This window comes from Cupressus sempervirens, chromosome 6 (assembly GCF_028749045.1).
Source record: "Cupressus sempervirens isolate cs-2001-9-10 chromosome 6, ASM2874904v1, whole genome shotgun sequence".
Lineage (NCBI taxonomy): Eukaryota > Viridiplantae > Streptophyta > Pinopsida > Cupressales > Cupressaceae > Cupressus > Cupressus sempervirens.
Genome location: NC_143123.1, coordinates 39,733,332 through 39,757,565, shown reverse-complemented (window position 1 = coordinate 39,757,565; position 24,234 = coordinate 39,733,332). Strand labels below are relative to the sequence as shown.

Below are 24,234 nucleotides of genomic sequence, written 5' to 3'. Positions count from 1 at the left end.
GATTTCAGATTTATTACAAAACATAATTTTTTAAAAACTAGAAAAATAAATCCAAAAATTGATTTTGGGGGCACAATCGAACTTTCTGGCTTTTGAAAAAGTGTCAAAACAACCACCGCTCGAGCTGAGCTCAGTTGGCAAAACATGTCCACCCCTCGAAGAATGCACCTATACAATTTCAACTAAATCAAACAACTGCGTCAAAAGTTATGACCAGTGAAAGTCCTTGCATCAATCTATGTTTTTAATTTTTTTAAAAATAGTTTGATAAACACAGTATTGTTAATGTCTCCATTAGAAAAATTTACACTTTTGCCAAAATCATCTCATAAGGGATTGTTGGCTTGGCTTTGAGACAACCAATGACCATCGACTTTTGATTTCTGTCTAATTGTCTCCGCTTATGGTTTGACAAGTTACTTCCCCTAATTCTACCACCATTAAGGACATCTGATATAACCAATAAATCAAAGAGGAATTTTCTTGGTTTTCAAATTCTATAGTTCTTCTTTCCTTAATATGTAATGCAATAGATGGGGAGCCCTCTCCAATCCTAGAATCCTTTTTGACCAACAAGGCTCCCAATTGATTGTACTTTTCTATGACAAATAATTTTTAAATATATGAATTCTTCTTCTATCTTTCAATTAACAAAGACAAGTTGATTTGTTGCCTCTTTTTAAAGTACTCTAAAATTATATGTAATTTTTACAATAAACATAATAAGATCATATATATTAGCTCTATCACATAACATACAAGTTGAATACCTTATAGTTTTATTAACAATTGTTCAAATGCACATGAAAAGATTTGAAAATCAAAACATGATTACTGTTGGTCTTAAAAAGACTTACATGATTGTACAACATACAAAGACATTCACAGTGAACACAAAGAAACGTTAAAAGTGAACAACATAAAAAACCTTTTCGAAGGACCAAGACTCCTCAAGGGGGCCATTTTATTTATGTAGATTTACAACAAAAGAGACAAGCTGGAGAAATCACATCAGACTGATTAGGAGTTTAATGTGGGTCCTTAGGTTTATGGCCTTGTGGACATCATTAGAAATCATTCATTCATTTTCTTCTCCCTCCATAATAATAATAATAACTAGTATTTTTTTTTCCAAATCTTCAAAAGTAACGTTAGCATAAAAAGGGATAGGCTAATTCCATCCAAAGTGCAAAAAAGACAAAATAAAGTCAAACTTTTTTTTTTCAATTTTTTTGTTGTTTTCGACTACAAACTAGGTAGATCATGAAGATCAAATGCTGAAATTTTCAGAAAAGTCTATGATATTTTCAATCTTTTGAAAATTGGTCTGTAGTCAATGGGCCCTTGGTCTACTGGTGAAGTTGAATGACTTACAAAGAGCCCACTAAGAATTAAGTCTTGTTGAGGGCAAGACTCGAAGACATCATAAGAGATGAAGCCAGGATTATGCCCCGAACGAATTTGGTAGCATGGACATGCCTTAGTTCTTGGCTTTTAGCTGAAGAGGTTTCAGGAATGCATGTGCCCATATCGACTACCTAAAACTTTTTTGTGGATGACCTCCATCAAATTTTTTTTGGTATGTGCAGTTTGGGTGGAGGATAACCGCGTCGGCATAACAATAGGCTAAGCCCCCTCCCTCGGGCAGCTCCTAAAAGGACACTCCATACTCCCTCGTATGGAGCCGTTTTTTGAAAAACGTCCGCTTGAGAATTAAAAACATATAAACAGCAGCTATGGCTACACCTCAGAAGGAATTAAATGAAGGTGACGATTTCGAATCTATTGCTCACTCAGACGATCAGATCTCAATTTGTGGTTTCGGTTCTCTCTTATCAGGTCAGTTCATTTTCCCGCTGAAAATTTTCAAAAAAATTCCTATTGTTTCCAAGTTTATATGGAAAGAAAACTTCAATTTACAGAAGTTAGAAAATTAATATGGGCTCATTTCGTCAACACTAAAAAAATTCCTCACCAATGAAATTCTTCTCCGACTCTGATGAACTTACGAACTTTATCATTGAATTTTGTCCCCGTCATGGCTTTGTCTTTAAGAGAGAAGTGCACGGAGCACATTTCCAGATCTGCGAAACTTCAGGGTTGCATTCCTACGTGGCTTTAGACGTATCTTCGCTCACACTGCTCCGGTTTTCTTTGAACGAGGTATTGCCCGGCTGGAAACTAAGGTTTGAACTCGTCTTTCATGAAAGTTTTGTTGTATTTGATTGATTATAATCATCAATGACTGTTTTTCATTGTGGATTTAAATTTAGAAGTACAATGACTTGAGGTCAATTCGATGTTATCGAGAAAGAAATCATTACCAAAACTCGTGTGCACCCTTATAGATAGACTTTCATCAAATAAAACTTGATCTCAAGCTATCTTTACCATTTGCATTGCTTTGCTTGTTTAATTTTTCAGTTCTACATAAACTGAACCGTATCTCTCAACTTGGGCATGCCAATATCATGTAATTATTTTTGAACTGGAACAAACTACACTAAAATAAAGTTTTTCTAGCATGCAAACTTGACACATTAGGTGTATGTAGATATTCATATAGCTAATTTTTTCGGAGGACTGGGAAAAAGTGCTAGTGGCAAGAAATGTAGGTGACGAAGCATGGATGTATGGAGGGGAAGTCCAATTAGCAAAAGAACATGTACTGTCCCATTTTTGAGACATAGTTTTAGTTATCATTGGCCCTTGTAGGTTAAGTTGGTTGGTTAGAGGGCCTTAGTCAATGAAACATAAACAACAAGTTTTGTTATGTCCCTAATAGCATATCCAGGTGCAAGTCTATATCCCAAGGCAGTGAAGCAAGTAACCCTTTAGATGGTAGGGGAGTCAGTCCTTTAGATATGTTAAATTTTAAGATTGCTGCAGATGTAATAATATTGCCTTTTAATTATGTGTTTTTCAAATGCAACAATCTCTCCTGCATTAATATACTGACAATTGATTATGTAACTATACACACACACATATGTATATATATGTATGTATGTATGTATGTGTATATATGTGTATATATGTACGTATATATATCTACATATACATATACATACATACAAATATGTGTGTGTATATATATATCTTCAATAGTTTAGTCTCATAGGATTTACCGACTGAAGCTACTAAACATCAACACTCGCTCTTAGCTAGGGAGGATAAACATAGGATATGATATTACCTCAGCGTATTATCAATATTGGCATGTTTAAGAATATCCTTGATCAAAAGATATTCACCATTAGATGTCATCTCATGATATAAGGAGTAATGGAGTCGGAATATCAAGTAGGATGATATTCACCAAGTACTTCAAGTAATAGTCTCCTGAATATCAAGTCACATAATATTCACCAAATGCTCAAAATGTCCATAAGGTATGTGAACATGTATCCTCAATAATACTTACCATAGGAACACTATATTCATGGTCTGTTTAAGGAAATTAATTCACCATCTGCTTAGACATCATAAGATATCCATTATTGTAAGATCATGACCTTTCAATAACTCTTACAAATACAAGTGATAATCATTTAGAAGTCGTCACTTCCTCATGATGTACACAAGGAGTGGGCCCATTTAAATCATGGAGTCACACATGACATCAAAAGTTCACATGAAGTCACCACAAATACCCTCATGTGGTGTTGTCATGACATCTACCATGGACCATATAAGAGAATATGGGTTTTCACCTCAAACTTCTCTCTCACAGAGAAGGATGAATTATAGTACATCTCAGGTGGTCACTAATGTTGAGTCTCCCTCTTAATAGGGGCTCTAGTTAATAACTCCAAACTTGTCTTCAATAATGTATAAACTTCATCTCATGAATCATAGTTCTTTGACTACTACAATTCCTTGGTCGTTGGAGAATCAATCTCGACATGGTCTACTCCCTCTAAATCAATACGACCAAGATCATCAAAAGTTCACTGAAGCATATCCTCTATTTGCTCCCTCGCTTTCCAAGGTTGCCTCTAATAGATGTACCATACTCCCTTGGAATGTTATTTCCTCCTCTTCGGAGAAATATTTTCAATTATTAACTTAGTTCCATGACTACAAGTATCAGGTTCTTTTCTAGTAAATGAGTTCTATCCTAAAAGAACATTTGAGAGAGATTTCAAATAGTTCATAAAACTAACTATGTTGAAGGTAAATATTAAAGATATAAGCATACAAGGTTATTATCCCAAAGTTATGGCATGAATTAATAAAAAATCATGAACATTATTCAAGTGTAATACTTATTTGATTGATGAATGTTGCATCATTTTGACAACTTGCCCTACTAAACTCAGTTTCCCTTTACATAGATATTAAATGCTAGATAATTATCACGTTTTAAGTAATAACTAACACTTGTCTTTAAAATCTTGTATGATGCCACTTCTTCTTAGGTTAGACTGTTGCATATGTTCGCAGATGTATCTTGTCATGTGGGGCTCGATGCTCTTTATGCTCGATAGGATCTAATCGGATCTTATATCTTCTTTATGCCTCGCCCTTAGTTACCCAATTCTCCGCCTGGCCCTTTGAACCGGGCGAACTTTGAACTGGTCTTTGGTTTTGGGTCTGATTCCCGTTTGGGTTCCACTTGGGTTTGAACTCATGCATGTTGATTCCTCTAGGTTGAACCTAGGTTGAACCATGGTCTAAGCTGGGCAGACCTAGGCAGTCCGAGTGTGAACCAAGTATAATTCTACTGAAAAACATTCTATAATTTAGTGTTGAAAACAATTATTACAATGCAAAACAAAATTTGTTGAAGTTCAGATACTTATTACATCAAATTAGACTAGCCCTCAAGATTTCTTTTGGTAAAAGTTTTATATCCAATTGTTGATAATGACCCCTATCCGATAAATTAGAAGCTCTGTATAGTTATAAATCATATTTTAAACATTAAACATCTTCAATAGGTGAAGGGAGTTGCAAGCTACTTATATAACATTTTTCAACTAGGATGTTAATTATAGACTAGCAAGCTCTTTGTATAATGAAAAAGTAATAAGCGTACAATTAGTACTGTAGTTGATCCCATTCACATTGGCATTGTTTGCGAATCAATTAATGCCTTTGATGAAGAGGAAGAATTAAATGAAAATTTAGATAATCCATGAGATGATCAAGATTTAGTATAAAGTTTTGATTGTTGAAGTCAAACAATGATACTTGAACTTGATATTATTTTAATATTTTGGTGTTTATAATATATATGATGCTATGATAACAAGTTTATAGTGTTTTTGTTATTTTAATGATACTATGTGGCATTCTAATCTTAATTCACTCTTCTAGGCTGTATACCTATGAGTGTATATGTGTGTGTCTCTATATATATAGAATTTTTACATGTTTTTGTACTAGCAAACCCAAAGGAACCCAAACCCCATTCAAAATTTTATCGTACCAATGTATTGGTTCTTCGAACCTAAACTTGATCCTGAACTCGAACCGGTAACTAAGGCCTTGTTCGAAAACATACACAATGTTATGGTTTTCAACTTAGAATTTCTCATAAGTTAATGCTTGAATGATTACTAATGAATCTTGCCTTGTGTCAATAAAACTATCAGTCTTCTCTTTTACCCTTTGTTACCTGCTTGCTTGTTAGACTTAGTACTACATGGATGCCACATGGTCATCTTTGACTTTGAATGCCTAAGAATCAAGCCTTAATGAATGATGTTTAAACCGTCCCATAAAACACAATATGTTTGGGCATACTTCCATAAGTGAGATAAGCCATAAACCACAAATTTTAAATCACATCAAAGAAGAGTATTTAGGGTGAGATACAAGAAGAGAATGCGAATCCTGTATCAAGATTGAATCCCACTCTAAAGAAAACAAAGATAGCAAATCCCCCAAACCACATGACTAGGCACAAATTATCATGAAAGGTGTCCTGTTCGCAGCTAGCCAAGCTACAGGAAGGCACAATACACAGAGTCTCAAAGCTCAAATCGTAGGGTCAAGAAAACATCTATAGTGAAATCTCATTGTATGACTGGCAGTACTTGTAACAACTAGTTTTCCCGGGTCTAATTTAACAACCAACATATCAAAAAATTACAAATATTACTTCATTCTCATAGGAAGACAATTAAATTAGTTCGTTCATATGAAAGTGATTCACGGTGAAAATCAGTTAAATAAAATTTCTTAACTAAGAACTTAAAACACCATCAATGAATTTACTATAGAAAATAAAATCTACATACCATGGAATTTGAACCAAGAAATCATTGTAGGGACGCTTCTGCAATCACCTAGATTAGTCCATAAATACTACTATAACAATATCTTATAACGACTTCCATCCAATACCGCTATATCAAAAATTAAATGACGATTACCATTAAATACCACTATATAAAATTAGGGCATCACATACCACTGTATCAACTAGGGCATCGATTACCATTGGATCATTTAAGGCATCAGATACCACTGTATCACTCAGGGCTTCAATTGCCATTGGATCATTTAGGGCATCAAATACCACTGTATCAATTAGGGCTTCAGATACCACTGAATAAATTAGGGATTCAAATACTACTATATCATTTAGGGCTCCAGATACCGCTATATCATTCCTTTCCTTCCAATTGCTTTCTGTGGCAATAACATAAGATTAGAAGATATGCTCCTATTTATTATTCATGTAAATGAAAGGTTGATTGTGACATCCCAAATTTTTGACCTAAATTTTAAATTGATCATAGCCATTGGTTTAACGAATTATTATCATGTGAAGTGAGTTAGTTAATTATAGACGTTGCATCAATTTATTTCTTCTTGATCATGTGAAGTGAGTTAGTTAATTATAGCCATTGTATCAATTTATTTCTTCCAAATCATGTGAAATGAGTTAGTTGAATTATATATGTTGTATCAACCGATAATGAGATATTTTCATGATCATGTGAAATGAGTTAGCTATTAGACGTTGATGAAATCTCTAACAGTCACTAGATGATCGACAATGGTTTTGAATTAACAATTAATATACCTTGAATTAATGTCTTGGCGAGAATGTTGCTTGAATGGTTGCAGGAAGAAGACTGAAGAGAGGGGAAGCATTGCTAAAAGGGATCCTCAGAAGGGGATGGTCGAATAGTCCAGTCATCAAAATCGACAGGTTTGACCTAAAACTACCCTGGCAAGGATATTAGGATTTGACAACATGTTGCATTGTGGAACCGCACGAGCTATTAGATAAACAATATAATAAAAACTTAAAATAAATTAAATTAAAACAATAATTCATACCTTTGAAGAATTATTAATGAATTGATTATTTAATCATTATTATACACACTTAAATACAAACATATGTATATAAAAATAAGATGACACCAATAAATTATAAGTTATAATCTAATGATGTCACTTTATCAATACATACCCATGAACGTAAATAAGAATGAACAATAATAATAAAATAATAAAATCAAACTTTTTGACTTCTTATTCTTTTCCTCTATTCTCCTTTAAAAAAAAATTCGATTTGATTTGCATTCAAAAAGTCTTCTTTGTAACTGATGGTAGTTGAAGAGCCGAGCCATCTTCTTATTAGAGACTCATCGATCATATTTGGACATAGTCTTTCTCTTCTTTCCCATTCTTTTCCATTTGATTTTCAGTGGCCCTCTGTTCTCTGCTTATACGTTTTCACATAGGAAGGAGAACCTAGTTTTTAATACCGACAACGTTCACTGGGATTCTGTTTACCATTTCACTCTCACGTTATCCATCATCCATGGATTCTGAGCACGGGAGAGAAGAGATCATCATCCCGACCATGGAGAATTAGAAGAAAGTTTGTGGCGTCACGTAAGAACCCTGATACACCAAGCCTAGAGTAATTGTTATTTTTCTTGAAGTATGTTAGTCGGGTGACACAATTTATTTTTGTTTTCAATGAATTTAAACCAAATACTGTAGCCATCATATTATAGATTGAATTGAGATAGGCATTACATAGATTTTAGATCACAGAGTCTGTTCATATCACTGATTGTTCTTTAACCATAAGCCGTATCAACCATGAATATGAAGAATAGAAATGTAATGGTAATCTTGATCAAATAAATACTGCTTAGAATCTAATTCTTCCATTTATACTTATCCAAAGATGAAAATGATATCATGAAAATCCAAACACTGAGGAATTCACCAGGCAATGATGCCATTATAGGTGAAGAGGTGTTAAACTCACGAGCACCTAGGAATCGCCGACATGGTAGCTTGAAATGGTGAGGAGGTGTAGAGAGTCTGCATACAATAAGAATGGAGTCAGATTAAATAAATAATATGCAAAAACTATAATAGCTCATGCATGTTCCAATTATGTAATGTATTGTCAAGTCGAGTGGTGGAGATCGGGTTTGCAGACCCAACTTGAAATCCTTGGCCAGGGTAGAAATTAGGTAGATGTGCCGAACAAGTGATCTTTATTGTTTGTCCAGATGCTTCAGTTATTTTGGAGAATAATTGTGGACACCCAACCCATCTGATTACTCAGATGGCTAGGCTTATGAACATCCCAAGCCCGATCCCGAGGTAGGGAGGGTCGTTCTATTAATTTAGGATGAGTGGGGATAAGTAATGGTCCGCGGTTGGGAGGTTAAACCTATGTTAATGCTTCTCTTCTCACCAATGCCGAGGCTTGGACAACGAATAAAAGGATCCTATGTTAATACTGTATGTTCTTTGACTTTTAACCCTTAGAAGAATAGATAGTTATTTTTTAAAAAACATTTACTTATATGTTGAATAAGCATTTTAGTTGATATAATTAGCCATTACTTATTTTCAGTTGAATATGTTAGAAGTAGATTAAATTGCCAGTAATGCATATATATTTTCTTTTAATTCTCGTGAATTAAGATAGTTAGATTGGAAAGATTATTCTTTCAGTTATAATCAATTGATAGAAATCATTGTCATGTGAAATGGAATCAATTACTTATTAAATTAGATTAATATGAGATTAAAATTGGTTATGAAAATTCGTATGTTACATTGATATAACAATTCATCAAATAAATCTGTCTCTTGCAACTAAATGTAAAATAACTGTAACGAGGACATAACTCAATTAATCTTACCTTAGTCTTGCCTATACATCATAAAAGTAAAAATATCTGTTCCGACAAACAATTGAGTGTATAGCTTATCTTTGTCTGTGGTACGTTTGACAACTTGGGGAGAGGTGAAACATTATCAAGGGCTTAACCATCCAACCTCGGACCAACACTTATACTCACACAATCTCTAACGAGAAAGGCCCTCCCTACCCGGAATAGAGAGGGAATATCTTGTCATCCACTCAGCATCCTAGTATCTAATCACACCACTCAACTTGACAGCAAGGAAATACAATAAACAGGATCATGCACGAGCTATTAAATGTTTCCTTTTAAAAATAATAAACATTGCTATGTCATAACTGATACTATTTTATGTTATTGCATAGTATGATGATCGAAGCTCGGATAAACAAAATGATAGAAGATGCTTCAAAACTTATAATTGGAGTGAAAGAAATATATGGAAAAGCCATCAAACAGGTACAAGAAATGTCTAAAGAGCTAGAAAGCAGCAAAAAGCAAAAAGTCACTTGGCAAAAGGTAGCTGATGAATTACAAGAAATGGCCAAGTTAGATTCTTGAGAAAATTATTGCCGATCCAAGTGAGAATCAAACACTTATTTGGAGTAAAAGTATTAATTGGAAGATGATAAATATCAGCAAAGGGATCACTGAGTTTGAAAAGCTAATAGCTTCATGGGAACAGTTGAAAACGAAAGTTGCAGATGAACTAGTCTCTACTATCACAGGTGGGGTGGCAGTACATGATCTTCAACAAATTGATTGCCAATTTCTTCTTGATTCTTTCGGTATCCAAATTCATTCAGAAATAGAGAATTGAGTATCGGATGCCGAAACTATGATGAAGCTTAGTCTGGTTGCAGTTACTTTGGAAGATTGCAACATTTCAGCCTATCGACAAGAGTCTAAAGCGATCCAAGATAAATACTTTACAGCCAAACTTAGGATGGAAAATATGTTCATTCCTTTTCCGGGATAAGTCAATCATGTCCAGATAGATAGAGTTAATAGCTAGAAGACCAGTGATTGGATATGTATACATTCTTAGTAATTCTAGCTAAAGTTTTGTTTTTGGATGTTTTCCTTGTATAGGTTAATTTTAGTGAAGTTAATTAACCTCTCCAAAATTATGTATTTTGGAGGTAGTTATTAACCACGAAGAGGTAGTTCTTAACCTCTGTGTCTATATAAGGAATCTTTTTGGTTTTGTAAGGGACTTTTTGGATTTGGAAATAAGGGGATATTATGTTAAAGTTTTGATAGCAGGACAATCTTTGGAAAGTGTATGCAAATTTTGTTCTTGTAATCAGAAATTTCTTTTATGTTCTTGGTGCAAAGAAATAAAAAGGAAACACATTTTGAGTTCTTTTTCTACATATCTGACAGTTGAAATGTCGATTCTTTCCCTGTAATGGGTGTTTTCACGGTATTGTGCAAACGTTCATAAAATATTGAATCAGCATTGTGCTAATAGTAGCCTTCAAGCGTAGATCTTGATTGTTGTTATCAGCAGTTTAGGTTATTTCAAGAAAGCTGTGGGGTTGTGTGGTGCATTTTTCATGAATGGCTTTCTATTGATCTTTAAAATTTTAGATTCTTTATTTGAAAATTTTTAAAATTACATCATACGAGGGAGCTGCCCCTCTAAATGTAGAGGAAGGCCACATACCAAGGGCCTATCCAACTATTGGAGACATCGATTTGTCACACACTCTGTTGGGCTAAATCGCGTATTTTCTAAGTGACAAATTTGTTTATCAACAAGACTTAATAGTGAGTCTACTCATAAGTTAGCGACCATTCCATGTGTGAAAGATGGTTGAATAGAGCTCCCTAGGGTAAACGCACAAGATTCAGTGTTAGAAATGAGCTATTTGATGCAGATGTAGGCTACAACAAACCTTGGAAAATAAATTAGAAAATTCAATGGTTGGTAATAGATCTTGGGATTGGGTCTTGGGTATACATACAACTACCTTGGAAGTTGTATGTGAAGATTCTCTCATATTAACAATTTCTATCTTACCAGTTGAGCTATTTGTTAAGGTCCACTTTGTGAACAATCATTTGTTTGAGGTAGATACAACATTGTCATATGAGGATCCGTTTTTTGAGGTTGATGTTGATCACCCACCTTTGTTGAGCTTGGCACAGTTTTCACCATGTGCAAACATAATTCACTTTCGTATAGCAATAGTTGATGATGTACCTATGACCAAAGATTTTGATTATTAGCAATTTGAGGATGTGGCCACACTTATCACAATTATTGGTGAAGTTGATATAGTTGGGATGAGTGCATCTATTTAGAGCAGCAGAGAACCACATGTCACATTTGGTTCTCCTATGATCACATCCACTGGAGGTGTTGTTAGTGATGATATAGATGATGAGGGTTGTATTCAGTACTATGATAGTCAACCATAAACCTAGGTGAGAGCTTTTTATCATGACTTCATAGGGATAAATACTTATCACTACTTTTTTGATATGTACATGGAAGATTTGATGATGCATCAATGTGGATTGGTTTTGAGGTTCTACCATCCTTTGTGAGATGGGCATTTGCCATTTGCTATAGAAAGGATCAATGGTTGGATTGCTTGTCGAGTTAGCACATCAATGAGAGTCGAGGAGAGGATGGAGATGGTACCTTTGGATGTTTTATTCTCCATGTTATGAATGAATGTGAGTTCAATGTGCTTAGTGATCTGAGTGATGATAGGGTTAGCACTATAGTTTGGGCAGGTCCTATTTATTGGCTTCATGACTTTGAGCAAGGTGAAGTTGAGTTCAAAGTTGAGCAACAAAAGTTTAAGGATGTCCATCTTAGTAGACTTCTGTTTAGAGTTTGGGATTCTTCTAGTGCATCAAGATTTCAGATAAGGCTTGTAGATGAGGTTTTGAGTGTCTACATGGTGTTGAGTACATACAGTTTTACTTTTGACCCTCATGCACATGATTTTTTTAAGATATACAATTCAGTAGCGAATTTGTTCGACAATATGGATGACTTATAGTAGCGAGACTCGTCGCAAATCAGGTGAATCTTCTGAGTCACCTAGTCGGGTTACTCTAGCCGGGTCAAAATGACCCAAAACCTTGGCCCAACAGGTCACCTTGGGTGACCCGTGTGACTCTCTTGACTCACAGGTTAGTCATGTGACACGCGAGTCACGTGCATTGTGCCCTGGTCGCGGTTGGACAAATCCAGATGCTAAAAAACATAAAATTTTCTTTTTAAATTTCTTTTTTAATGCTTCTTTTCCTAATAACCCTAAAAGGGCTTTCACATGTAAAAACCCTTTGCCGGCTATAACTTTATAAAACTAATTTCTTTTATTGAATTAATAGTTTGGCAATGTTTAAATCTTTTCTAATTTATTCAGTATTCCCCAAGTTTGATATACAGTAGAAATTACAAGAATTTTGAAATCAGGATGTGAAATCCGATTATAACTATAAGGAAATAATTGTATTTTATTTGAAAACCTCAAATCAGAATTACATATATAATTATTAAAATCAGAATGTCCAATGTTTAAAATAATGAAAACCTGGTTTGTTCTTTGCGGATTTAAATTTGCTGATTTGGAGACAACCACTGGCCGGTCCACTCATACATATAGCTGCCGTCTCAAATTACCAATCCAACGCATAGAATGCTGATCGCTGATGGTGGATTTAGTTGCACAATGAATAATATAGGCCGCCAACACCAAATAGATTAAACCATGAGCAATTTCAACCTAGCCGATTATCACAGGAGTCACTAGTCCAGTCGTAACCCAACCAATCTCCAAATGCAGCTCTCACAACCCTATAATTTCCTCAGGAATTAATTGCAGGTAACAAAGGAATAGCCGTCCAACCCTTAGACAAAATTCCAGTGCAGATTTGATACCCCCATGTCACCTATGGGGGGCTAACAACGGTCTTCTTAGACTAATTCGAACACCAATTTCAGTTTCTCAGAATGTGAATGATCTCATTCGAATTCCACCACTAATCAGACTATGTCCTCAACTCTGATCTCCAAGGCACAGTAAGAAATAGTAGGAGAAAATATCTAGCAAATATCAAATTCACTATACTTCAGCAGTGGAATGAAAACACTTCTCAGATACAATGATGAACAGTAGAGAAGTTAGGCAATCTTAGCTATACCTCAGCAACTAAATTGCAAATGCAATTCTCAGAATTTCCAACCCTTATACATCAGCAAGGGCACAAACTTCAAACTCAAAAATGTCACAAAGACAACAAGAGCAAAATAAGATAATCAAATAATTGGATGCTTTACTCATCAAATGGGCTCATATTTATAATGTCAAAAATGGCACAAAGTTTCCCAAATGAACTTCACTTAAGAAGCTTCCACACACAACATTAAAATATAATAAAGTGCCATTATAATCTGATTTATTAATTACTTTTGGCTCCAAAAGTGACCTTTTCCACCATAACTTAAAATTCTGACACGTAAGGCCACTGTTTCTTATTCCCATGATTTAAAACTTTTCGTCTCGGTTCCAACGAGTTATGATATTGAGGTGACCAACCAACAACACTATAAAAAATAACAACCTCAACGTATTTATATGAATAATAATAATAATTCACCCAACTTGTGAAAACAACTAAAGAGGCATCAAAGTCAAAATCTAACAACACCAAAGTGTTCCTGATGATGAAAGATGATGAATGAACCTGACGGGGTGACTTACTATAAATAGACGCTCCCTCCAAGGTTCTTGGAACTCAAACTGGAAGGCCAAAATAAAAACTGAGAGTATCCTCCAACTCCTCTAACACAACTGAGCTCATTGGAACCAATAGATTGACTTACTATAAATAGTAAGTGCCTCAAACAGAGCAAAAACACAAAAAAGGCTGCTGGAAGGCCTATAACCACACAGCTGAGACCCTCAAATCCCACTGTCAGTTCATGAGGGTTGCGATGGTGAATTGACCTAGCTAACTGCAAGAACCTGCTAAAAATGGGGACATTACAGTCCTCCCTCCCTAAGATTGCTTGTCCCCAAGCAATCTCGGAGCAAAATGAACATCACAATCCCCCTGGATCCCAAGGGTAGAACTGCATACTATCCCTACTATGTATAAGAAACTCCTATAGCATCAGCACCCAGATAACTGATATGAATGACAGATGCATTTGAAAACTGATTGTAGATGCTGATGGTGATGACAACCCATCAGAACTCAATCCAACTGCAATACCAACTCTGTCCACACCTGAGTCCCCATCAAATTGATACTCACATCCAACTGCATTATGGAGATGGTAACAACCATAGGTAACTGAAACACTACCACTAACTCCAACCTTTGCCAAACTATCCCGGGTGTGTAGATACTGCAAGGGGTCTAACTTGCAACTGTCAATCCCATCTGCAAAAGATGGTGCTAACCCATTCCATAATGGATGGTATGAAACTGGAGCCAACCCATAGCAACATGAAACCAAGTCCTCTACCTATGGGTCAAAAGAAAAGTGATGAGCACTCCTCACAATATAATGCTGTTAAAAACTCCCAATCTCTGTCAAGGACTCATCATCATCAAACTGGGAATCAGAAGATAGCTGCAATCTCTGACTTTGAACTATTAGTCGAGAAGGATCTTGGGCAACCCTCTCAACAAACCCAACCTTGAAATCCCTGTGGGGAAGCATAGTAGACAGAGTCTCTACAATTTTTTCCACGAACCTCTGAATAGCACGAGAGCCTTGGATGAGAGTACCCTTAGACATTCTGTATGAATCCTCCCTCATATTTGAACTCTCCAATAGATACTCCATGAAGGAAACAAATCAACACGAGAGCCCAACTCCCCTGATACTCTCATCTCATCCGTATCTACTGCACTCATATCCTGGACGGATGTGTCGGCCACATTATCACGTCCATCATCCCCAACCATAGAAGCAAACTCACCACCAACCACAATATGCAACTGAACTAGGTCTGGGGTTGGTGTGGTCCAGACATGCTCCAACTCCACGGTCACCTCATCCAATCGTGACTGTGACTCTTGAAGAGCTCATTGAGTACACTGGAGACAGTCCATAGTCACCTCAAGCTCTTGGGTAAGCTCCACCACCTCCTCTTTCTCTAACAATGTCTCATGACAAGTGCTATCCCACTCTAGAAGGTAATCCCGGTCAGCAACTAGCTGTGAGTAATTATGCTTCAAGATCCTGACAGCCTCTCGAAGCGCATGAACCTCTGCTAGAGAAAGAGTACTATCACTGTGCTCATCAGACAAAGGAGCACCCCAACTAGATGTAGCTAGCATCTGACGGACAACATCATGATGCCCAAGAGCTGAACAAATGTCACTATCACTCACCTTCAGCTGATTGGTCACATGATGTCTCCATAACCCCTGACTTCTATGCAATCTCTCTATCTCACTAACTGCACTATGATAGGAAACTGAATCAGAATTGCCCACCACAAGATCAGTCATACATGTTCCATCATCCTCGCACAACTCCTCATCTGAAGAATGGAAGCCCTCGCAATATCAATCTCCTCGCATGTCTCAGCTTCCACCTCAAACGTAAGATCATGTAAACATCAATCCTGGGACTCATCAAAAACCTCCTCGAAGTCATCACCCAATATTTGATAAGGGATATCATACTTGGCGCAGCTCATAGTATCTGCATCCACATCACTGACATCATAGTTAGGTGACTCCATAAGTGCCTCGGTCCCACTTAAGGAAGCAACTGCCTCTTGTACTGGAGCAACACTACAGTAGCTGACATATAAGTCACCAATAACAACTCCCTCCTCCGGTGAGTCTAAAAAGTCAGTGGCAACTACATCATCAACTGCCTCTAAACTAACCATAGTGACTACCTTGGGAGCCTCAACCTATTGAAGCGCAGTGTTGTTATCCATCAAGGGTACTGACACATCTACTAATCTCTATGAAATGAGTCCATCATCAACACTACAGATGGGGCTAGCAGGTGCCATACTAAATATCAGTACATCTATATTATGGACACTTGTCGGGAAAAACTCAAGCTTCCTTCCTTGGAACCTTGATGTCGACCTTCTAAAGGCGGAAACCATATACCTTGCTGCTCTCTCAACTGTTTTTGGATCCGACAAGCTCTCCGCCAACCTCTGTTGATGAAGCTTAAGTTTCTCCATACTCTCCTGCAAAGCATTCATTTTTATGCTGACTTCCTCATTACTCCAATTTCTAGAACTGCCGGTCCTATGTCCGCTCATAGCTGGAGAAATTAAAGTGCTGGTCACTTTTGTTATCAGATCTAAAAATCTTCAAAGCTAGCACTAAACAAAATAAAAATTGAGCCCAATTCCTGCAGGCTGGCAAGAAACCGCTTTGATACCACTGTAAAAACCCTTTGCCGGCTATCACTTTATAACACCAATTTCTTTTACTGAATTAATAGTTTGGCAATGATTAAATCTTTTCTAACTTATTAAATATTCCCCAAGTTTGATATGTAGTAGAAATTACAAGAATTTTAAAATGAGGATGTAAAATCAGATTATAAGAAAATTCTTGTATTTTATTTGAAAACCTCAAATTTGAATTGCGTATATAATTATTAAAATCAGAATGTCCAATGTTTAAAATAATGAAAACCTCATTTGCTCTTTACAGATTTAAATCTGCTGATTTGGAGACAACCACTGGCCGATCCACTCATACATATAGTTTCGTCCCAAATTATCAATCCAACGCAGAGAATGCTGATCGCTGATGGTGGATTTAGTTGCACAATGACTAATATAGGCCACTAACACCAAATAGATTAAACCATGAGGAATTTCAACTCAGCCGGTTATCACAGAAGCCACTAGTCCAGCCATAACCCAACCAATCTCCAAATGCAGCTCTCACAACCCTACAATTTCCTCAAGAATATATTGCAAGTAACAAAGGAATAGCCATCCAACCCTTAGATTGAATTCCAATGCAGATTTAATACCCCCACGTCACCTATGGGGGGCTAACAACAGTCTTCTCAGACTAATTCGAACACCAATTTTCAATTTCTCAGAATGTGAATGATCTCATTCAAATTCCACCACTAATTGGACTATGTCCTCAACTCTGATCTCCAAGGCACATAAAGAAACAGTAGGGGAAAATATCTAGCAAATATCAAATCCACTATACTTTAGCAGTGGAATGAAAACACTTCTCAGATATAGTGATGAATAGTAGAAAAGTTAGGCAATCTTAGCTATACCTCAGCAGCTAAATTGCAAATGCAATTCTTAGAATTTCCAACCCTTATACATTAGCAAGGGCACAAACTTTAGACTCAGAAATGTCACATAGACAACAAGAGCAAAATAAGATAATCAAATAATTGGATGCTTTTTATATTACAATAATAGATAAGACGTCTATTATTAGTTAATGGTTATCTTGTAAATATCTTTAGCTTTAGTTTGCTTTCGTTTTTTGCTTTCTCTGAAATAGAATGTTTCTATTCTTTACGATCATTTCCTAAGGAAACATCGTCTCTTCCTTTTGTATAAATTGACCTTTCGGTCTCTGTTATTAATAAGCAAGTATTTACCAATTACCTTGTAATATGGTATCAGAGCTAAATACTTAAATTTTTTCGAAAAAATTTATAATTTCTTCTTGAAATTATTTGTTTAAATTTTTCCAAAATTATTTCAGCTAATTTCTCCAAAACCCACCTAGGGTTTTTCTGCTTGGAGAAATTCCCGAATTACGGGTCTGCAAATCGCGTGGAAATCGTGGCCATTTTTTGAAGACTCGCGTTTTTGGGGTGAAAATCTGCATGTTTCTGTATCAAATCTTTATGCTCTTAGCCGTCTCAGTCTGTCATCGTGCTCTGGGAAGCAGATTCGACCATTTTTCATCAAGAAATCTGAAATTTTTTCAAGCTTTTTTCAGCTAGGGCCTTTTTTTTCGAAACCCTAATTTTTGGGGTCGAAAAATTTTTTTGTTTGCAAATTCTTGGTGGGTTTTTCGAGAGCTCAACTGGGTTGTCGTTCGTTTTTTCTGGGTGCCTCGATTTTCAAGTCAGCAGATTCAAAAAACGACAGCAGATTCCTTCTAGGTTTTTTGAGCTCTCTTTTGGGTCATTCTCTGATTCTTCTGGGTCTTCCGTATTTTTGCCTCGAAGAACGTGCCTTCACAGATTTTCACAGTTTTTCATTGAAAAACGTGCCATGGCATCTCTGACAAATATTTTGCTCGAGCATAATTCCAAATTCAATGGTCGCAATTATGGAACCTGGAAGCAGCGCATCATCGCAATCTTCGAATATCGAAACACCGATCAACTTGTTCTGGGTGTTAAGCAGCGTCCGACTTCTCCGGGTCCTGATCAAGATACATGGGATCTGAACAATCGAGAGGCAGTAATGCTTCTCAAACTCTCCGTAGCTGATGACCAGCTTTCTCAGATTCCATCCGGCAAGACAGCGGCTAAAATCTGGACACATCTAAAAGGTCTTCATGAGACTTCTGACAAGAGCAGAGCCTTCTTTCTGAAAAACACTCTGTTTTCTATTGTCATGGATGAGCGCACCTCGCTCCAGGCACACCTGAATCGGATTCAAGAAATCCGTGATCAGTTACTTGCCATCGGTCGCAAGATGGAGGAAGAGGATATTGTGGTAATCACTCTTCGGAGTTTACCAAATTCCTATGAGCATTTCATCGAGACTCTCAACATCACATCTACTGGTGTTGATGTAAAGCTCACTGATCTCTGCACCCTGCTACTTCAGCAAGATCGGTGGAAACAACAGTTCGGTAGCAGCTCCAGTTCCACCTCCACTGAGCAAGCCTTTGCTGCGAAATCCTTTCAGAAGGATAAGGGCAAGTTTCAGCAACCATCTTAGTAGAAGTCTTTTGCTCCAGCATCCGATGGTACCAAAAAGAAGAACATTCAATGCAACTATTGCCACAAGTATGGTCACATGAAGGTTGCATGTCGGAAACGCTTAGCTGCCCAGTCTAAGCAATCAGGTTCGCAACCCAAAGCGAACAGTGCAGAGCACACTGAGCAGGTGGAATTTGCCTTTTATGCCTTCATGGCTAAAAGACCTGCAGATCATGTACAGTCATCTGCCTGGTACATTGATTCAGGTGCCTCTCGACATTTCACTCACCGCAGAGACTGGTTTACTGACTACCAGCCTTATTCAGATTCTGTTATCTTTGGTGGTGGAGAAGAGTACACGGTTGTTGGTAAAGGCAACATTCAAATTCAGTCTATTGGGAGGAAGCTCATATTCCTTGATGTGTACTATGTTCCAGGGATGGAACTAAATCTACTCTCGGTCAGTCAGTTGCTGCGACATTCTCCACACTTGGCAGTCACCTTCAGTTCACATCAGTGCACCATCACTGATCGGGCGACTAAGTCTACTATTGCAGTTGGTCTTGAGGATCATGGTCTTTTCAGACTTACTGATTCTGGTGATTCTCAGGACTTAGCTATGGCTGCTCGGCGATCTTCCATCAGCAGACTTTGGCATCAGCGATATGGGCACTTAAATGTGCATTATCTCTCACAACTTGCTCGGGATGAGCTTGTTCTTGGTTTGCCAGAGATTCAAACCCAACACCTTGGAGTTTGTGACGCATGTCAGGCTGGGAAGCAACATCGTACACCTTTCCCCAGTGGCGATTCTTGGCGAGCTTCTCAAGTACTTCAGCTTGTTCATGCTGATATCTGCGGCCCTATGGCCACTCCTTCTGTTCTTGGGTACAAGTATTTTCTGTTGTTTGTAGATGATTTCAGTAGAAAAATGTGGGTGTATTTCCTTAAAAAGAAATCCGATGCATTTATTGTATTTCAGAAGTTTAAACCCTTAGTTGAAAAAGAGTCTGGGAAATCTATTATTATTCTTAGATCAGACAATGGGGGGGAATTTTGTTCTAATGTTTTCTCCAGCTTCTTGGACACACATGGCATCCAACGCCAGTTCACCACACCCCACACACCACAACAGAACAGTGTAGTTGAACGTCGGAACAGGACAATCACCGAGATGGCTCGTTCCATGCTCGAACACAGACATGTTCCGAAGCGTTTTTGGGCAGAAGCAGTTAACACTGCAGTTTATCTATTGAACCGGTCATCCACAGTGGCGGTCAAAGGTAAAACTCCGAAAGAGGCCTGGTCAGGTCGCAAGCCCAGAATCAGTCACCTGAAGGTTTTTGGCTCTCTTGCTTTTGTTTGGATCCCTGATGCTTCACGCACCAAGTTGGATGCCAAGAGTCAGAAACTGATGCTTGCTGGATATAGCAGTCTTCACAAAGCCTACCGCCTTATTGATGTTGAGACATCTCGTCTCATATACAGTCGCGATGTAGTCTTTGATGAGCAGCGAGGACCATTCATGCCTGTTTCTCCTGTTCCTGATCCAGCAGACCAGCCTATGCAGGTTCATGATTTGGGAGTTCGGCTTCCATTAGGTCCACCTGATGGGAGGGCTCCAGTAGCTCCTACAGCTCCAGTCCTGCCAGTGATACCTGTACAGCCACCTCCGGCTTCTCCTGCAGGATCACCTCGTTTTGAAGATGCTTCACCTGAGTTTGATCCAGATTCTTCTGATCAGGATCCTGCTGATCAAGCATCTCCTAGTACTACTGTTGGTCATTCTCCTCTCCGGCCTAAGTGGTGGGCTAAGACACTTGCTGATCTTCATGATGATGAGCTCATTGATGGGAGAACTACTCGGAAAAAGAGCAAAACTATAGATTCTGTTAACTTTGCTCTTATGGCCAACATTCACAGTGTGTTTGAACCTCAAACATATTCCGAGGCTAAAGGAATTCTAGAGTGGGAACAGGCCATGCAATCTTCTCTTCCTTTTGTATAAATTGACCTTTTGGTCTCTGTTATTAATAAGCAAGTATTTACCAATTACCTTGTAATATTTTACTCATCAAATGGGCTCATATTTATAATCTCCAAAATAGCACAAAATTTCCCAAATGAACTTCACTTAAGAAGCTTCCCACACACAACATTGAAATATAATAAAGTGTTATTATAATCTGATTTATTAATTGCTTTTGGCTCCAAAAATGACCTTTTCCACAATAACTTAAAATTTTGACATGTAAGGCCACTGTTTTTGTTCCCATGATTTAAAAACTTTCGTCCTAGTTTCAACGAGCTATGATACTAAGGTAACAACTATCAAAAATAGCAACCTCAGCGTATTTATATGAATAATAATAATAACTCACTCATCTTGTGAAAACAACTAAAGAGGCATCATAATCAAAATCTGACAACACCAAAGTGATCCTGATGATGAACGATGATGAATGAACCTAACGAGGTCACTATAAATAGAGGCTCCCTCCAAGATTCTTGGAGCTCAAACTGGAAGTATAAAAACTGAGAGTATCCTCCAACTCGTCTAACTCAACTGAGCTCATTAGAACCAATAGATTAACTTACTATAAATAGTAAGTCCCTCAAACAGAGCCAAAACACACCATAGGCTGCTGGAAAGCCTATAACCACACAGTTGAGACCCTCAAATCCCACTATTAGCTCACGAAGGTCGTGATGGTGAACTGACCTGGCTAATTGCAGGAATCTACTAAAAATGGGGACATTACATCACAACACTCTTATGTGAGAAAACGAAAGAAAGAGAGAGGAAGAAAGATAATTAGAGTGCCATTGTTTTGCAACTAGTTGAAAGAAAGACGAGAAAAGCTTGCATTTGTGACATTGGAGCAGCTATAGACTTGTTTTAACTTTTTGCTTATCTTCGCATATGTTTGGAACATTTGATGATGATTATTGATGTGATGGATTTCATGGATTTGATATACATTTTAATGGATCTCATGGAATTTATATATCTATGTTTGCTATTTCCTTCAGCTACAATTTAGAATTTACCTTTGTACTTATCATTTATGTAATCAATGTATGTTTATGTATGTGATCAAATTGCCTTCTATTTCATGATGTTATTGTGTCTTTAAGCTTTATTCATAATGGGTGCATGGAATGTTCTTTAAATCCTAAAAAATCTCTAAATTTCAAAAGTTTTGTCACTTTGCCAAATCATTGATGAGTCATGGGCGAGTTCGAGACCCTTGTCGAGTCAGGGCCGAGTCCGAGTCTCATTACTTTGGAATGGTTGGATGTGAGATTACTGGAGGACAAGCAATTTTAAGAAGGGCAGATTGTAATGTCCCCGATTTTTGTTCACTTGGGATTTAATATGTTGTTGATGACATTTTCAATTATTAATTAAGATTTTGTTATTTAATAATAATGTTGAGCTATTACATAATTGACCAATGGTTTAATTTGTTATTAACTACTTAAGTGAATAACACTGTAATGTCCCCGATTTTTGTTCACTTGGGATTTAATATGTTGTTGATGACATTTTTCAATTATTAATTAAGATTTTCTTATTTAATAATAATGTTGAGCTATTACATAATTGACCAATGGTTTAATTTGTTATTAACTACTTAAGTGAATAACATCTATTCATTGAGTAAAAATTATAATGTTTACTTGGCGGCATATTGGAAATGAGTAAACTTTATCAAACTTTATACTTTCAAGTATTTGAATCCACTATCTTTTCCCGTGAATCTCCTACATGACATGACTTTTACGATTAAGGAAAATGGAGTCACTTTGAAGCTAAATGATTGAATTTGGAAGGATAGAAGGATTAAATGTTGTTGCTTGAAGAGATGGAGATTCATTCTATGCATGCTTGTTTATTGTGATTTGGTGTTTCTTGAGCAAGGGTTTTAAACTTGATTGTAGTTGACTGGAGAATTGATAATTCTTCCAGTTACTTAACTCTTTGATTTGGTTAATTGGTGACCAGTGAATTGTGTTAGCCTCAAATTGACGTCATGATTGCTTAATGGAGTTCTAAACAATCAAATTATGGAGGGGGTTCAATGTTTGAAAATAGGGATTTATATATAAGTCAGCAATAGTGATTTCTGAAGTAATTCACAACGCTTCATGAAGTTGTGATTTAATTTTGAGTTGTATTACTCGCAAGGATGAAAAACAATTTCCATGTGGTTAGATTAGTTTTGCCAGAGCTTGCAACATTTGGGAAGGGCTCGATTGTGCTAATAGTTGGAGATGTCCAACTTCCAATAGTTTATGTCAGATATTCTTGCATTATTTTTGGACGTTGCGATCCATTTAAGGAAAGATTCAACCTCAACTTGCTCTGAGTTCCAAGTTCTTAATAATTTTGAATAATTTTAGGTTGCAAATATACATACATATATTTAGAATTATATTTGCGCTTATACAAACATTCAATGAACAAAATTAGTATTCATACTTTAAAAATTGCATTTTGGTTGTATGCATTATTTATATTGTCAAACTTCAAAAAGTATATATTTGACAAGCTTTGTCAACTTTTTGATTACTTCCTAGTGAGATATTCACTGCTGCAATATCTATAGTCGAATTTTACTTAGTTTGGCAACATTTGTCAGTTGTAATGGTGATAATGTTGCAAGAGCTAGTGGGTGATCACATGAACATTACACACTTCTACCCTTGGGATCCAAGTGGGCTGGTGTGTTACTTGTTTCTTGGATTGGTTGGGGACAAGCAATTTCAGGGAGGGAGGATTGTAATGTCCCTTTTTTGGGACATCATGGTTTAGTTTAGCCTACCGTTGGCCATCTTAAGCTAATTCAATTGGTTAGAGGGTCCCAGTCGATAGAACTAGAGGCCCTTTCCCTACCAAAGTACAAAAGTGTTCAAGATTGCTCGTCCTTTGGTTCAATTTGGTCCACCCACTATTAATAGTAAGTCATTTATTCAACATTTCTATATTTGGTAGGGTACTTGGACTGGCCTTAGTTGCAGTGATGACCCTTGGCACCTTTATTTGATCAGGTCCTAAGGGATTTGCTAATTATAGTAAATCAAGGGTTGATAGAGATGGTCCCTTACTATTTTTAGTAAGGCATCCAGATTGACAGTGGGAGCAATGGTTTAACCAGTAATAAAGTCAACAAATTATATAATGGTTATTAATGGAGTTAAGAC

The 24,234-nt window shown here is 36.8% G+C and overlaps 1 protein-coding gene across 7 annotated transcripts in view; it reads left to right on the top strand.

The window, feature by feature from the left end:
* Positions 1 to 1,404: 1,404 nt before the first annotated feature.
* Positions 1,405 to 24,234, top strand: part of LOC149551007 (uncharacterized) — a 127,396-nt gene continuing 104,566 nt past the window's right edge. For 2 of the 7 annotated variants that reach the window (XM_089786560.1, XM_089786565.1), the window contains exons 1-2: positions 1,591 to 1,839; positions 2,063 to 2,163. In XM_089786560.1, coding sequence (XP_089642686.1) covers positions 1,737 to 1,839; positions 2,063 to 2,163 — 204 coding nt within the window. In that variant the 5' untranslated portion in view covers positions 1,591 to 1,736. Of the gene's footprint in view, positions 1,840 to 2,055; positions 2,187 to 24,234 lie in introns of all 7 variants that reach the window. The other 5 variants (XM_089786562.1, XM_089786566.1, XM_089786559.1 and 2 more) reach the window with 4 other exon arrangements.